The 16,861-nt window shown below is 59.0% G+C and overlaps 1 protein-coding gene across 3 annotated transcripts in view; it reads left to right on the top strand.

Annotated features, from left to right (window-relative positions):
- Afap1 (actin filament associated protein 1) overlaps nucleotides 1-16,861 on the top strand; it is a 113,824-nt gene that overhangs the window by 49,193 nt on the left and 47,770 nt on the right. For 2 of the 3 annotated variants that reach the window (XM_004624593.2, XM_023699824.1), the window contains exons 2-5: nucleotides 2,940-3,068; nucleotides 3,667-3,761; nucleotides 8,254-8,362; nucleotides 16,378-16,589. In XM_004624593.2, coding sequence (XP_004624650.1) covers nucleotides 2,942-3,068; nucleotides 3,667-3,761; nucleotides 8,254-8,362; nucleotides 16,378-16,589 — 543 coding nt within the window. In that variant the 5' untranslated portion in view covers nucleotides 2,940-2,941. Of the gene's footprint in view, nucleotides 1-2,806; nucleotides 2,828-2,939; nucleotides 3,069-3,666; nucleotides 3,762-8,253; nucleotides 8,363-16,377; nucleotides 16,590-16,861 lie in introns of those variants that run through there. The other variant, XM_023699819.1, reaches the window with a different exon arrangement.

Raw genomic sequence — 16,861 nt, 5'->3', positions numbered from 1 at the left:
TGTGAAAGCCTGAGAGAGTGTCTTCTCCCCATGTGACTCTCCTTAGGCACACTCTACGTCATCGATCACTTTCCTCTTTGGCCCCATAATCTTCTTGATCAAAGTTGGTTTTTAGATATGCTCTCAGCCACGTCTTGAGAATTTCTGATCATAATTTCAGGTGAACAGAAACCTTCCAGATTAGCTTAGCAGAAAGAATGTGGTAAGGCATTGCCAATGGGACACAAGGGCCACGGAGACACAAGAGCCACGGGACACAAGGGCCATGGAGACACAAGGGCCACGGGACACAAGGGCCACAAGGACTTGGGTGCAGCCAGCGTTCCATGTCTGGAAGGCTTCGGGGGTCTGTCAGCGCATGCCTGCCCCCTTGCTCGCCCCGTGCCTCTTGCTCCTGAGGGTCCCAGCTCTGGGCACACTCTGGCAGTTCATCCTTTCCGTCAGTAGCTGAGCTGGTCGCTTTCCTGTTGCCGCGACGCAGCACAGAGCCTACACATTCAAGGAGATGTTTGCTTTGGCTCACAGTTTGCGGAGGCCTCAGTCCACACTCGCTGGCTCCAAGACAGCCAGCACAGCACAGGGGCCTCGCGAAGGAGAGATGGTCCATGGCAGGGCAAGCAGGACGCAGCGAGAGGTCAGGGGTGAGGAGGAGGTCGACCCTTGTGGGCCACGCTCCCACCAGCCCACCTCCCCCAGAGAGGCTTCACCTCCCAGCATCACATAAGGTCACACCCACTGAAGAGTGTCGCATCCCTGACCCAGTCACCTCCCCAAGCCACACCTGTGAGCACATGAGGCTGGGGGGGTGGTGAGGGGGATCAAGATCTGAATCTTAACAGTGGCTTCTGTCCTGGCATACATGTGCCTAAGGGCCGTGGCTCCCGAGCTTCTGGACCAGAGACACCGCCTGGAGTTGCACGGTCCCAGCTGGGATGCACAGGGCAGGGAGTGTGCTGCCAGGCGGGTGAGCGCTCATGGGAGGCATGGTAGGGCTCTGCGGGGGCTGGCTGCCTGGGTCCACCCTGAGGCAGAGGTCAATGTTCCCCCCAATTAGTCACACCAGGGCTCGGGCTCTGCAGGGGACGGTGCAGGGGGATTGCGGAGCACGTGACGTTCTCCTAGCTCTTCAGCTATCAGTGCTGTCAGTGGGACTGGTGTGAGCCTGCAAGATACGTGGGGCTTGAGAGACGGAGGCAGATGGGGCTGGAGGCCTATAGACCTGTGGGCCGCACTTAGATTCCTGGACATTTGTAACACTTTTGCTTCTAGCTTTTAGCACCATTGCTATATATATATATATATATATATATATAAATCTGTATTTCCTTATCCACACTTACACGCACACACACACAGAATTCGCACTCACGCAAATGAGACAGAGGTGCAGCACTGCACTGCAGTCTTGCAGGTGTGCCTTGTGTCTGGCTTGGTAGATTCTGGGTCCTCACGTGCACTTCTTCATCCAGACTGTTGAGATGATGGGAAGTGTGGGAGGAAGCCCCGGCCGGCAAGGAGGCGGGTGGAGGGGAAGCTCCCCGCATCCCTTCCAGGAGCAGGTGGGTGCTGACTGACCTGACCAGAAGCTCGATTCAGCTCTTCTGCTTGCCTTGAGGTGGAACCTGAGGTGGTGCTGGCCTCTGCTCAGTGAATGTCTTGGTTTATGTTGCATTTCGGGAAGGTCATTTTCACCGACCTTCGCAGATTTCCCAAATATAGACTCCTAGTACCACCCGGAAGCATCATGCTGGTCAGTCACTGTTGCCTGTCACTGTCCCCTCTGTACCGCGGGTAAGGACCTCTTCCTGTGGTGGATACACAGTTTCCAAATTCTTGAAAGCTTAGAGTTTGCCATTGGCCACAAATGCTGCCCGTTGTTTCCTTGAAGGGATAAAAGTGGCTGGTGATGGAGAGGAGGCGCAGCTGGCCTCTGCTCGTTCTTCCAAGCCAGAACGATGCCACGGGACAGGGGGCGCAGGCGGGTCACAGGTCAGTCCCTGGAATGGGCTTCTTCAGACCAGGGATGGTGGACCTTTTAAAGACCGAGTGCCCAAACTGACAGCCCAAACCCACTTATTATTGCAAAGTCCTGACATTGCAATTAAACCCGAGTAGTGAGGTTTTAGTTTAGAAAAAACTAATTCCTACGTTAACATCTTTTGTCTGAAGAGAAAAACAGCACGCATGCCATAGGCTCGCCACCACTGCTCTAGTGGGTCCCTACCGAAGGAAGTGTGGTCTCATGGGGCAGGAGGGGGCGGCCTCCAGGGTGGAGACTTCATATGTGTGATGCCTTTTACTGCATGCTCGGTATCAAGGGTGTACCAAGGACACTCGGCAAGAGCGCCTCTGTGCAGTGTGGAGAGCGTGGCACCAAGCAGGAGTGTGGCTTGGTGTCTGCGCTTGGCTTGTGGTAAGATACCAGCTGTCTTACCCCCGCATTTATTTGCACGGAAAGTGGAATTTCTTTGCTCCGTCCTCCCGGGCCCCAGGCATCCTTGTCCTAGTACATAAGCGGGCTCACAGCCTTGGCCACAGAGCCAGCCTGCAGAGGCAGGGCCTGGGCATTGGGTTTTTGAGTGGTGCCGTAGGACTTACTGGCAAACTGGTGTCATCTTAAACTCCCATCTCCCCCTTCGCACTGGAATTTAACATCACATCCAGACTGAGAGTGGGCGATGACCTTAGGTTCCTGTCTGGCACCAGCTGGGGCCTCTGTCAGGTGGGCTCTGCTGCCCCCAGCCAGAGCGAAGGGGCTGTGAGTCTGGCAGGGAAGACGGATGTGCAGATCTTTGTTAGCCCCTGCTTCAGCTGCCTTGCTTCTCAGGTTAGAGTGAGGCGTTCAACGGTCAAGCTAAACATGACATGCTGTGTGGGTGGGCTTCAGCATTTGGAAACCAAGGGGTTAACGCTCTTCCTCCTGCCTCCTCTGTCTTCAGCAATGGAAGAGTTAATAGTTGAGCTTCGCCTGTTTCTTGAGCTTCTGGACCATGAGTACCTAACGTCAACCGTCAGGGAGAAGAAAGCGGTACTGACCAACATCCTGCTTCGGATACAGTCGTCCCGAGGTGAGCCTCCCCCTTCCGCTCCTTGCTGGCTTCCCTGGCACCTCTAATCCCACCACCTTCATTTGTTCATCCTCCTGAGATCACTGATTCCTCAGGTTTCGTGGAAGGCTCCACATGTACCAGGTGCTGTCCATCTGGGTGTAACAGGTGAAGCCTCTAGGAGCTCAGAGACCTGGGTGCCCCAGATTCCCTGACGGGACCCACAGCACCCCACCCGCAGCAGTACTTGTGCAGGTGCAGGGAACACGTGCAGCGGTGAGGAGATGCCGCCCACCCCACCAGAAGGAGACAGCCCCAGGAGAGTCTGGAAGCCCCTGTCGGGCTTTGTGGGCTCTTGCCCCGTGGGCTTCTCAGCCCATTCAGTCCTTAGCCTCTGTGTGGTGTTCTATTAAAGGAAGCTGCCAAGGCACAGTGCCCATCCCACAGAGAGGGATTCCCCTTCCTTTCCCCAGAGAATACTGGTGCCTCCCTGCAGGATTGGGGAGCGGTTCTGAGAACATTGGTGCCCACCCCATGGCTGGCACGGACTGGAGATGACAGCCAGTGGTGGTCTTCTCTGCTCCTTACCTGGCACTTTGGTTGTGGTTACCCTTTGCAGGCTTTGACGTGAAGGACCATGCTCAGAGACCAGAGACCAACAGCCTGCCAGCACCACCTCAAATGCCCCTGCCAGAGATACCTCAGCCCTGGCTGGTGAGTGGACTGACCCACCCCCTGGGCGTGGCAACCTGGGGTATGACAGACACCAGCTTTGGGGAGCTAAGGCCTCGGGGGCCCTAGGGCTCCTGCTAAGTCCTCGGGCCTGGAGACCGCCGGTGACCACGGCCGGGGTCCTCTGAGCACAGTTTCCCTGCAGGAAGCAGATCTTTCCTTGCAAAGCAATGGAGCTACAGGTCCTTAGAAGGGGGTTCTTACAGCAGGTTAAGAAAAAAAAATGAAAACAAAAAATAAACTAAAATTCTGGGGGATCTGGCTAGCCAAATAGGCCCTGAGGGCAGGAGCTGCTAAGTTTTAACTCTGAAGTCATCAGTCTGAAACTTGGGCAGTCACGGGCAGAGTGCCTGCTGACCAAGCATTCTTGCATTGAGATAGAAGACTGTGCCTTCTTCTGGGATGTGTAGTTTATGTCTGTGGCATTTGTTTGGGGTTTCCCTTTCCCCGCCTGAAGATGTTCACATGTAGTTCTTCCTGTCTGCTCATGTGGGGAAGCTGGCCTCGCTCCAGACTGGGGCGAGCTTGGTGACCAGCCCTGCTCTGTATCTTCCTGTGACATAGCTCGTCCAACACGAGCCGGGGCAGGCAGATGGGCCGTATTTGCCTGTCTCCCTGGAGCCCTGGTGTGGGGCCCAGCGTCCAGCAGTGCCCATGGTCATAGGTAGCCAGGCGGGAGCCCGGGGCTTGGCGGTCTCCCAGCACAGAGCACAGGCCCGGCCTATTTTCTGTCACTTTCAGAGGTCGCCAGACCAGAGCCCCCGGGATGCCCGAGGCCTTGCTTAGTGCCACTGTTCAGTGCTGCGCATTCTGTTCCTCTGCACTGGATTTGGGTCCTACGGCCTGATAAAAATGAAAATGAAAACGAAAAGCCAGCCCAGGAAGTACAAGCAGGCAGGTGCTGTGCGAGCTGGGGAGGCTGAGAGAACGGGCGCCCAGGGATGGCACCTGGAGCTCCAGAATTCCACTCCTAGCTGACACGCTCACCCCAAATTGGGCTGTCCTTGTCTTTCCAGCTGTCTCAACTGAGGCTTCCTTGGCATTTCGGGGAAGCCGTAGCTCCCCTGGGCGCCCACTTTCCCTTTGGTTTATTTGTGCCGTAGTCAGTAATGGGAGTGCGAGTTTTGAGAGTAAAGCCGACTCCAGTCATGTGCTTCACGTGGCAGGGCGTTCGGTGGGTGCTTTGGAGTGGAGCCTGTCAGCCATGGATGGTCAGTGTTTTGTGGACGCTGGTCAGGGCACTGTGCAGAGGGGCCGGGGGTGTCTTCACCCCAGTGGGTCAGCCAAGTGTTTGCTGACACAGCTCCCCCTCATTGTTCTGAGCAGGTTTTAGAGAACAGGTAATTGGGGTCATGAACCGTCACGCAAGCCAGGCCTGACTCGGTGACAGGCCCAGACTGTGGTCTTTGCCCTCTCGGCAGACCTAGAGCACTGTGGGTGAGGTGGAATAAGAAGCTGCACCTCATAAAGTCAGGCGAGGGCCACTGGGCCCCTGGGCCAGAGTCATGAAAAGACCTCGGGGCGCTGGGCCTCGGGTTTGGGTGGTCGCCATGGGGCACAGTGCTCTGCAGACAGAGACATGGACTTGGCCGGTGCGGACTTCCTGTTGTCCAGTTTGCCCCAGCTGCTTGTCATCTCCCACGCTTTGGGGCCACTGTGGCAGCTGGCTGGCACCCGTCTGGTGACAGGTGTTGAAGTGAATGCCACCTGTGTCCTAGTTATTGTGTCCTGGATGCTTTAAGAAGTAGAGCGATCTTGTCTTCTGTCGGTGCCTCCAAGGCTTTCTGAGGTCATTCGCTATCTCCACATTCTTCCTGTTAACTGACCTGCGAGCTTTGGCAGTGACTCCTTTTAGGCTTCTTGTGTCTCTTGAGTCACGTAATGTGTAGAATACACCACCAGCTCCAGGCCAAGGGGCACAGCAGCGTAGTCCCTGTCTATATGGGGTGTTCTCAGAACAAGAACAACACTGGGCCTAGACGCAGGAGTCCCAGCTCCGCAGGGCGAAGACGACGCACGGCGCCTGGCCAGGACTTTCTAGAAACCCATCAGCAGCAGGAGGTTCCCCAGCACTGTCTGCCCAGCACCTGTGGTGTCAGTCCTTCGAGGCCTTGGGCCTCAGTTTCCCGATTGTGGGGACACAGCAGAAGCACTGACATCTCAGTGTCATTGGGTGACCGAGAGAAAAACCCTAAAATGTCCCAGGATATGTCTGGCCCACAGCAGGCACACGGTGAGCAGCGGTTACCATTGTGATGTTGTTGAAAAATAGCAACAGTGGCAGCAGCCAGCACACATCCTGCAGGGACCCCTTCAGAGCAGCGAGGTCAGCCCCACAGGTTTGTGATCTCAGCGACCTGGCACCCACTGGCAAGGACCTGGAAGTCAGAGCTTTTCTGCACCTCCCCTGGCCTGACCCTAGCCACCCACGGTGTCAGAAGCTGCTCTGTGCAGGCCCCCAGGGACCCTGGAGCTTGGGTGTGGAGTCCTGACCCTTTTGGGAGGTAGAGGGTACTCCTGTAGAAGTCCTCTTTGAGCGGTATTAAAGTCAAAATAGTTTTGATATTTTAAAATCATGTGAAAGTGCCTTGCAGGCACCATGCGCAAGGAAGAGGCAGCTGTTGCTACGCTTTCCATGAGCACCCTTAGCCGCTGCACAAGCTTTGCGGACGGGGACTGGAGAGCTGAGGGTTTCACTCAGCGCTGGCTTTGGAGATGGCAGAAGGGAGATTGCGCTGCGCCGTCTGCACCTACCTGGGAGGCAGCAGCACAGGAGCCTCTGGGAACCTCCCTGGGCAGCGTTTCCTCCTGTGAACAGCGGACCCTTGTGGTCGAGTATCCCAGGGGAAGTAGTGTGGGGTCCCAGAGCCTGAGTCTCAGCAGGTTGTTCCAAATGTGTGGCCCTGAGGGTTAGACAGGTCATGTTCCGGGGTCCCTTGATTAGAAGTCACCCCCACCTTCTCCAAGTTCTCAGGGAAGGTGTCTGCCCGGGCTGTAACTGGCAGGTACTCATCAACCTCCCTGATGCTGCCCCAGGATGAGAATAATCCGGTCACATCAGCAGAGGAAGCCAGAACACCTGCTCCTCACAGACAGCAGATTCCCAAGTCAGACCCTTCCTTCCAAAAGCAGCAAGCAGGATTTTAACCCGTGTGGCCCCTAACCAGGCCCGGCTTGGCAGAGTGAGGCATATTGGGCTCCATTTTTTATCAGGCTCTTTAGGAGAGTAGCCGGGCGTGAGATGGCCGGGTGGCAGTGGCCCACCCCGGAGAACCACCTCTGGGTGGGAGCACCAGGGAATAGGGTCTGTTTGTCCAGGGCGGGGCAGGGCTGAGGAGAGGGCTGTGGGTGTCTGAGCAGCGAGGTGGACAGAGGTCTGGGTGCAGCACTCCTCCTCCTCCTCCCTTCCTTCACCCCTCCTCATTCCCCACTTCTGCCTCCCCCTCCTCCCCTCTGCCTCGTCTACCTCCTTCTCCTCCTCCTCCACCACCTCTTTTCCATGTCCTCCTCCTCACCCCTTCCTCCCCGTTTCTCCTCTTTCCTTCCCTCTCCTCTCCACCGCTTCCTCCCCCTCCCCTCTATCTTCTCCTTCTCCACTTTCCCCCACCTTCCTCTCCCTCCCTCCCCCTCCAGCTGGCAGGGGGAGGAGCAGGCTGGATTGTCTGGGCCGTTAGTCATCCACCCAGGACTCCTTGGAAAGTGATGGAATCGCACATTCTAGAGATTACATAAAAATAAAAAACAGCAAAACCCCCACAGTTTCATTGGAACAGTGTCCTACTTGGATGCTTAACTTGGTAGGTCTTTAATTTGGGCCTTGCTGTGTTCTGCTCTCTGTAACATCCTTCTTCCCGTGTGGTCACAGAACAGTGGTGCGTGGGATGTTGCCCTCCCGGGAGAGTCTGAACCTAGCAAGGGTCTTCAGCCAACAGGGGCCTGCCAGCCCTGTCCTGTCATCCCTGAGAGTCTGGTTTTACACAGGATGAGTTAGGGCCTGGGCCCCAGTATATGCCTCTGCACAGCATGGTGTCACAGGACTCCCCTTGCAGAGGGCCATCCCGAGGGGCCGACGTCACCTGTGACCAGCACACTGCGCCTGGCAGGACCAGGGTCTGGAGAGTGTGGCCTTGGGGGCCTCTTCTCTTAGCAGAGGGAACTGGGGAGAACCAGCAGGCGCTGTGGGTATTCAGAGGGAGAAGCGGATACTGTGGGTAGAGGGCAGGGAGAGGAGCAAGTGCTCTCCAGAGAGCGGCGTCCAGTCAGGAGTGGCTCCTCGAGGATGGGATTCGGGCCGGCCTCCCACTCGCCATCGGTGCAGGTTTGGGATCCGGGCCTTACCATGACAGTGACTGCCGTGGCTGAGCGGCCTTAGAGCCCGAAGCGTTCTGGGGAGGCCTGCAGGGATGAGCAGGAGCCTTCTGCTGCCTCGGGAAGGCAGCTCTGCGCTGATCTCTGCCATGTCCTTCTCCCTCAGCCTCCTGACAGCGGGCCTCCGCCGCTGCCAACGTCCGCCCTCCCGGAAGGCTACTATGAAGAAGCCGTGCCGCTGAGCCCCGGAAAGGCCCCGGAATACATCACATCCAGTGAGTGTCAGGCCCGCGGGCATGGATGGGGCAGGCTGGGCCCTGCGCACCAGCACAGTCATGGGGGCAGGGTGCCCCTGGCCTCCAGGGCGGCAGCGGTTCAGCGAGGGTGCGAAGAGGCGGGGGTGCAGCCCGGTGCCCACACCAGCAGATCTTATGCCGTGGAAATTCACCCGATGAAGTGTACCCTTTGGGCAGCAGACTGGTGGCTCCTGCTTAGGGGTACCGGCCCCACCCCAGCCCCGTAGCCTTCGGCCAGCCCGATCCCTCCCACGCCTGTGCCAGGCTGCTAGCCCAGCAGGAGTGACTGCATGCGTAGAAGGAGCCTCTCAGCTGCAGGCTTCGGTTTGTCTCTTTTTGGGGGGAGAAAGATTCTGCTGGAAAGCTTGTGCCGGAGTCCTAGCTTTCTCGCTGATAACCGTGTGGCGCTTGTGGTAGCGCTGGCTTAGGTACAGACGCCCAGCCGAGGCAGAGCCGGACAGTCGTGTCCAACTCACTTTGAGTGGCCTCACAGTCTCCTGCTGGGCAGGCGCCCTGTCGCAGAGAGAACTTGCACCGGTGTTGGTGTCAGCCAAGGGAGCCCACTTGCTGCCTGCGAGGGAAGTGAGGGCTGCCCTCCAGGCGTGTCCCTGGGCTGCCGCCTCACGCCAGCTCTTGCCCGTGCTGCACTGCAGAGGCCCCCTCCCCCCTGGGGTCCACACGAGTCACCCCAAGTCTCTGCTTCGTGGAGAGGCGGTGCTTTCCGGTCTTGGCTGCACAGCGCATGGCCCAGCTGCCCCTCACAGCAGACTCTGTCTCAGTGCTGGAGGGCGACTGTCAAGGCAGCATTCCCCAGGGGTCCTTTTCTGGGGCTGGGCAGGAGTGGGCAGCCCCAGGCCGAGCACGTTCCTACCCGCTGGCCTTGGGTCACCTTGCCAGGCTGCGCCCTGTCAGTCAACCCTGTGGCCCTGCTGAGCAGGGCACACCTCCGATTCAGAGGCAGGGTGAGGTTCAGGAGTTGAGATCTGCAGGGGAGTGTCTCATTTTCTCTTCCACTTGGAACCCTTTGGCAGAGGTCAGGCCATGTACTGCCACAGCCACTGTGGGCCCCTGGCCAGAGCCGACGAGGACACAGCAGCGCAGGGCCTGGCGCTGCCCTCTCCCCTCCTGATGAGCTCTCAGGGCCACAGCCCAAGGTGATCCTGCTTGGCTTGGGGACCTTGCGTCTTCCTGCCGGGAGCCCCTGGTGGCAGGTGTGTGGCTGAACCTCTCAGCTGCTGCCCTGCGAGCCCAGGCGCTGCCTGGTTTGATGGGTACAGCCTTCCCAGCCTTGAAGAGCCAAGCCAGGCCTAACCTGCCACCTTCTCCAGGCAGCCAGGAGTTCAGAGCTGGTCCTCGAACCCCGACTCAGTTCTGGCTTTGAAAGAGACCCAGGGGACATGGGGCTGGAGCTGGCCACTCTCCTCAGAAGAAGGCTGTTATTCTCTCCCTGAGGAGGGCGGCCTTGGGGAAGCGGCCTGGGGATGAGGATGGACAGGCTGGCACCTGTGTGTCTACACTCATGCCTTGTGGGCCTGCAGGAGGGGCTGGGAGTTGTTCTTGTAGCTGCAGGCACCAGCCCACGTGGCAGCAGGGGCCTGGCAGCCACCTGTGCCTGTGACAGAGAGGACGTGGTCCCTTCTTCCAATCCTAGTGACACTCATTCTCCTCCAGCAGGACGCAGTGTCCCCTTGGAGAGCCTGTGACTTAGACCCCAAGACGCGAGGTTAGCCACCCGGGGCCCTGCTCCTGCAGGTGGAGGAGGCTGGGCACAGGGCGAAGGGAAGTGTCAGCCTGCTCATGAACGTGTGCGAGCAAGGAAGGGACAGTCACGGGCTCAGTCCCCTCTGTTCAGCAATCAATGGCCTCAGCCGATTCCCTTTAGCACCAGTTGTGTTCCCTTTGCCACCACCACAGCCTCCTTGCTCAGCCACGGCTTGTCCTCCGGTGATGGTCCGAAGGCCAGCCCCTCAGGACTTACTTCCCGTACTGGAAGCTGAAGCGCCTCAGCTTTAATCACAGGCTGGGGTGGGGGCGGGGTCCTGGTACACTCCTCTGGCCCGGAGTGGTACAGCTTCCCCCGTCAGGATCAGCCCCTTCACCTCCTGGTCACCATGACACCTTCTCTTCCCAAGGCTTTCCAGGCCCGAGGAGCCTGGCATGGCCGGGGACAGTTTGCTTCCTGCTCGGTGGAACCACAGGGCTGGTGCATCCAGAACCCTGAGATGGGAGGTCCCAGTGTTGGGTGGGGGTCACCAGGAGCCACTATGTATGGCAGCCCTGTCCTTGGGCCTGGCGAGTGCAGGCCATGGGGGCAGGGCACACACGGCTGAGGACACTGGAGACCTGCTAGCCCCCCAAGGCGTTACGAGGGCTGTCACTATCACTGAGGTTCAGACCTCGATCCTCCGGCCTGTCAAGCAGGCTTCTTCAGGCTGGGGCGGGGCTTGGGGGGCTGCCGCGCTTCATGTGAGGCCTGTGAGGCCCTTGCTTGGGCAAGGCTGCATGCGAAGGAGCGAAGGAAATTCACTGTCATTGTCCCTCCCTGCAGGTAGTGGCCAGTGGTGACAACTCTTCTTGGGGGCAGCTGATAGGGACAGTGTCACGTGGTGGGGGTCGGCACTGGCCTCTGCTGTTTGAGGGCTTAGGACCAGTCTTCCTGAGTGGAAAGCCACACTCCCAAGTCCCACGCCCCCTCCCTCATTGCACCCACAGCCCCTTGTATGTGAGCCCCTGGGCCAGGAGTCTGGGAGGTGGCCGACACGTGTGGGTCACGGTGCTGGTCTGCTGAGGCGGCTTTGGTGGGCACTGGTCCGGACACCACACTTGCCCTTGTGGGGTTCTGTGCCTGGGCCATGGGGTGCCAGTTTCCTATCAGGCTTCTCTCAAGTCCTGGGCAGACAGCCGCGAAGCAGTGCTGGTGAATCAGAGCTCTCAGGAGACTGCCGTATGACAGGGACAGGGGCCAGGGACAGCGAGAAGCTGGTTGTTTTGCCACTTCTCACATCTTTGGGATCCAGTGGCACCTGCTGTCACGTAGACCACACTCACCCACTTCCGTCGATGACAGAGTGCCCCTGTAGACACTCTGAGCGGGGATGGAGCTCCCTGCAGGCCTCTGTCGTTGTCACTTTTCCTGTTGCTGAGACGAGGTTAAAGGATGAAAGGTTGATTCAGCTCATGTTGTGCAGAGGTTTCAGTCCACTCTTGGCTAGCTCCGAGGCAGGGTGGCCTGGCAGAGGGGCACTGCAGAGAAGTGGTTCCCGGCGGGCAGAAGGCAGCACAGCGAGGAAGAAAACCGCGAGCGACCTTCACAGCAGCTTCTGCCCCTCTGTGTATTCTGTCTAGACTGCTAGGATTAGGGCAGGGCCTAACCAATCAGTGGGCTGGTTCAGTAATCGCACACTCTTAATCCCAGCATGGCACACTCCAGATGTAGCTGCCTCCGGAAAAGCTGCACCTAAGACCGCATGAGGCACTGAGGGGACGTCAAGACAGCCAGAGCAACCGCTCTGGTTGCTGAGGGAGTGCCTGACGCCCAGCTGCTCTGGTCGGTGACAGCATGCGCCTCTGTGCCTCAGATGGCCGCAGCTCAGGCAGGCAGCTCGGGCCGCATCCTGACGGGTGTCTGGGGCCGAAGCCTTCCACCTGCTCAAGGTTTGGCAGCCAAGAGCAGTTTCCAAAAGTGAAATAGTGACCTTCAAAGGATGACATAGCTGTGCTTAAAAATCCCCTGGGTCTGCGGAGCGTCACCTGCGCTCCCTGCCAGAGGCAGCCATCCTCACGGCAGGAGTAGCTGGGGTCTGATTGGAGGAGTGGAATTTCCATGACAAGGAAGGAGCACAGCCTTGGGATTAGGTGCTCACAGCCACAGGAGCTGTGGACACCGGGGGCAGCTGCTGCCTGTTCTTTAGGTAGGGTGTGGACAAGAGGCTGGCTTGACTTGGGGAGATCAAGGGCAGACGGAAATCCTGCAGACAACCCCCAGTCTACCTGTCTAACCTCCTCTGGACTCTGGTGCAGGTGACCAGCAGCAGGCGCTGGCGTTAGGGGTGCACCTCTCCTAGAACCCCAGATGCCAAGGAGGAGAGCAGGCTTGGCTGTGGCTGGGAATCGTGCCTGGGCCCTGGCTGACACTGACTCCGAGTGTGGCGCCTGCTGGCTCCTCCCCGATTCCTCGCAGGATTCTCTTGGGGCCAACCCTAGCCAGACTCCAAGGAAACGGAAGCAGGAGGCCCGCCTCACTCGGTCCACACAGTGCGAACACACCGCAGCTCGTGTTGGTATTTGGGCATCAGATCTAGGTCTTTTCTTCAGTTGGCATCGCCCTCCCCCTTGTCCTCCTGCCGCTCTCACCTTCTTGGTGCAGGCAGATGTTGTGTGCCGCTCACAGCATGGAACATGTTTGGCACAATGCCTGGCTGCTGTGGCCCTGCTGGTGACTGGCAGCACAGGTGTGTGTCAGCCACTTCCCCACTTTCAGGGCCACAGAGCTCTCCCATGTCCTTCACGTGGTCTTCGCAGTAGCACCAAGGAGGACCAGGTGGGTGTGGTAAAGACTCCGAGGCTCCCGTCGCATGTGACCGCGCTCGAGAATAGGCTGAGCCCGGCTGGCCTGGCTGCTTCCGAACATGAGTCAGCCTTCCAGCCCGCCCGGAAGTGAGGCCTCCACTTTCCCATAGAAACCCGAAGGAGTATCTCCAGAATTTAGCTGTGGTTCCTAATGTGCCTCGCTTGAACATACTCCCTCCCCGTAGGATCCATCTCCCACGGGGGCGTAAGAACAAAGAAGGTGACCATTTTCATGTTCTGGGTCTGGCACCTCAGTGCTGAGGAAATACCTGAATTAAGGGCTGGCAGCTTCCATGGCCCTTTAGCTTTGTTCTGCTGATTAGCCTGTGCTGAACTTTCGTTTTCTTTCTTTTTTTTTTTTTTTTTTTTGTGGAACACCTAATCTGTGCCCATTTTTGGTGCTCAGAACTCTTGAAATGCAAGAGCAGGGAAAGCTGTGTGTTAGTCAGCTTCCTGTTACTGTATGGGGAAAGCTGAACAGTCAGCTTTCATAGAGGGAAGGTTTGTTTTGGCTGACACCCTGGCGTTGAAGGCCAGCACTGAGCGGCTCTGCGCCCTGGGCCTGTGGCAAGGGAAGAGTGGTGTGTGGTAGACCCAAATCTCTCCCCTTAGGCTGAGAAGCCGAGAGAGGCAGGAAGAGGCTGGGGTCCCACAGTCCCCTCAAAGGCACACCCCCGTGACCCAGGGACCTCCCAGCAGGCCTTGCCTAAGGGTTGCAGCCCAGGCCAGGCTTCCACCCCAGGACCCTGGAGGGGATGCTCCTGCCTGAGCCCTTGACTCCTCTGCCCAGCCAGTCCTTCTCGGAAACATCCAGGTCGGACACCAGAGCAGCCCAGAGGCACTCAGGCTCTACCTGATCAGAGCCAGCGAGTGACGGAGGTGGGCGTCCCGGGGTCTCCCTGCCCCTACGGGAGACAGGCATGGAGAAGAGGCCATGCCTCAGGGCACGACCCTCTGCTGGGAGCTTGTGGGGCTCTGAGGGTGTGCGGAGGGGAGACCCATTGTATGTGCATGAGAAGGCCCCTTCCTGCCCCCGATCTGGGGCTGCCCCCGATCTGCCAGGGGTGCGCTGTGTGCCTTTGCATTTATGCTCTTTAAAAAAACGGTAATACTTTATAGTTAAAAATAACCATGTATCGGAGCATCCTGTGTGAAGTGGAGCCCGCCTGATGGCACCCCCCAGCACCTCTCGGCCTTTGCCCTGCATGCCCCCCTGCCGGCTGCACCCCACACCACTCATGGCAGCATCAGGAAGCTGGACGTTCCTCCCTCCTCACCTCCTGCATCTTCCTTTCCTCCTAATGTGCCAAGCCCCAGCCCCTAGACAGGCGACTCTCTGGCATCGCAGCCCCACTGGGTCCGAGACCCCATTGCTGTGCTGAGCCAACCAGCATGAGGCTTCTGTTCCCTTTATGGGCAACTGCTGAAGGCGATGTCGGAGGTGACTTTCTCTGCAGCCCCTTCACTCTGGGCTGCTCTTGTTCCCTGCAAGTTGGCTGAAGCTTCCTGGAAGCAGCATAGTCCTGCTGTCAGGGAGGCAGGACGGCGAGCTCTCTGTCTCCGTAGAGTGGGCCTTGTCCCAGTAGTCAGGATGAGAAGGAGCTGCCGGGGACATTCTTTGCTCTGCCAATGTAAAATCCAGCGCCCTGGCTTCTGTCTTTGCCCTGGTTCATTGGGTTGTGGTCTTGGCGGACTTACTTGTCTTTGGGCCTCAATCTGTCTGCCCTGAGCGAGACATGCTTGCACCAGCTCGGTGGCTGACTGCTCCTGAGGGCCTCTGCAGGCGCCATGCAGGCTGTGCTCCCGGCTCTGTCCCCGCACCTGGCCCACTGACACCAGCACCAGGGAGCACCGCCTGCTGCTGGGGAGGGGCAGCCCTCCCTGCACATGGGTCTGTCCTCACTCTTGCCTCCACTTGTGAAATCTCCCTAGAGCTGGGTGTTCCAGAAAACAGCTTAGCTTGTGGGGACCCAGAAGCAGAGATGGAGGGGCCCCCGCCGGCTGCCCAGCACCTCCCTCGGGGGCCGCTGCACATGCCTGCCACACCCCTGCCATCAGGGCCCCTCAGGGTCGTCCAGCAGGCTCCTCGGCTCTTGCCAGAATCCTCCTTGAGTCCTTTCTGCTCCCAGGATCTGCTCAAGTTGTGCGTCTGCTCGCAGCTCCCTGTGTGGGTTCTGTGCTGGGAAGTTCTGGTGCAAAGGCAAGCACTTGCCTGGGCGGTGATCAGAGGTGAAGTCGACCTTTGCCCTGCATGCCCCCTGCCAGCTGCACCCCCAAGGGGAAGTTGGGGGGGTCAGATGCTGGAGGCAGCCGGCTCCTGAGCAGCTGCAGGTGCTGATGCCATGGTGATGCCCTGAGAGCACCCCAAAAACACGCCAGCACACACCGCTTGGCTCCGGAGACAGGGCTTCCTGCTGTTCATGTCCCCTCCAGGAACTCTGCTGTCACACCCAGCAGACGGTCTCCCTCCTCTGGGGTGTAGGGGTCGCCGTGGCATCTACAGCATGAGGGGTGGGCCGAAGTTAGGCCCTGGGGGACACAGAAGTGGGCATTGGGCCAGGCGTTCTTGTGCTCCGCATGCTATGACAGTGCCCGCTTTGAGGCTCTGCAGGCCAGAGTCCCAGATGGGGTGGTGGCAGCATGGCCCGGCTCTGTGCAGGCCTCTGCCTGCCTTGTGGGTGCTGCTATGTCGCGGCGTCTCCACATGGCACAGTAAGCCACGCCCCTCTCCAAAGGTCGCAGGTCCCATCGGGTTAGCACCCTACTACACTTGTGACCATCTTCAGCCAGAGTTACCACCGGGAAGCCCCCTCTCCAGAGTCACAGTAAAACTACAGCTTGCATAGCTGAGTGCTAGGGTGGCCCCATCCTGTCGATGGCCTCAGTATGCGGTATGCAGAGAGGACTGGGTGGAGGAGGCATCCTGTACTGAGGTGCCCAGAGATGGGTGCACTTGCCCAGGCAAGGCAGGAGGGAGCGGGGCCTTAGCAGAGGCCCGAGGAGATGGAGGGTGTGGCACATGCTTGGGGAACTGAGCAGTGTGTGCAAAGTGGAGTGCACTTCTGGGATTGGGGGAGCAGAGAGCTGGCCCAGTTGGCCCCGATTCTCCAGTGCTGGGATGGGCGGGCTGCGGCTGGGAGGCCTCAGCACCGAAGTGTGGGCACAGGACAGCAAAGGGCCACACAGGCAACGGGTGCAAGTGCTCGCTACAGGCCTGGCGAGTGTCCAGGCTGGGTCCCGCCAGTGTCCTGCACACACACACAGCTGTCTAGAGATGGTTGTGTTTCTGTGGTCCACGCCTTTGAGAGGGACGGGTGCTGCTTCACAGGGAATCCCATGGAGACAGAAGTGTCACCATGAGCCCCCAGCCCGCAGGTGAGCCCCAAGCTCAGGCCCTCCTACCCTGCCTGCCCGTCTCTTCGCAGATTATGACTCAGACGCCATGAGCAGCTCCTACGAGTCGTACGACGAGGAGGAGGAGGATGGGAAGGGGAAGAAGGCCCGGCACCAGTGGCCCTCGGAGGAGGCCTCCATGGACCTCGTGAAGGACGCCAAGATCTGCGCCTTCCTGCTGCGCAAGAAGCGCTTCGGCCAGTGGACCAAGCTGCTCTGTGTCATCAAGGACACCAGGCTGCTGGTAAGGGACGGGCAGTGTGCTGCTGTGTGGCCGCTAGAAGGCCTGCCGCGCGAGAAGGGGCACCCTGGCGCTCAGCAAGCGCGGTGCCTGTTGGGCAGCGCCAGGACCTGGACCGAACCCAGCGCGAGCCGAGTCCGCCCAGCACCGGCGTGTCTTCCAGGATGTGGCAGGACTTCCGGGCTGCTGGCCTGACTTCCGGGGTGCCTGCTCCCCTGACTTCCGGGCTGCTGAGCGGCCTGACTTCCGGGGTGCCTGCTCCCGACTTCTGGGCT

The sequence above is a fragment of the Octodon degus genome, unplaced genomic scaffold, assembly GCF_000260255.1.
Source record: "Octodon degus isolate 3935 unplaced genomic scaffold, OctDeg1.0 scaffold00006, whole genome shotgun sequence".
NCBI classification, from domain to species: Eukaryota; Metazoa; Chordata; class Mammalia; order Rodentia; family Octodontidae; genus Octodon; species Octodon degus.
This window is presented reverse-complemented; position numbering and strand designations above follow the sequence as displayed.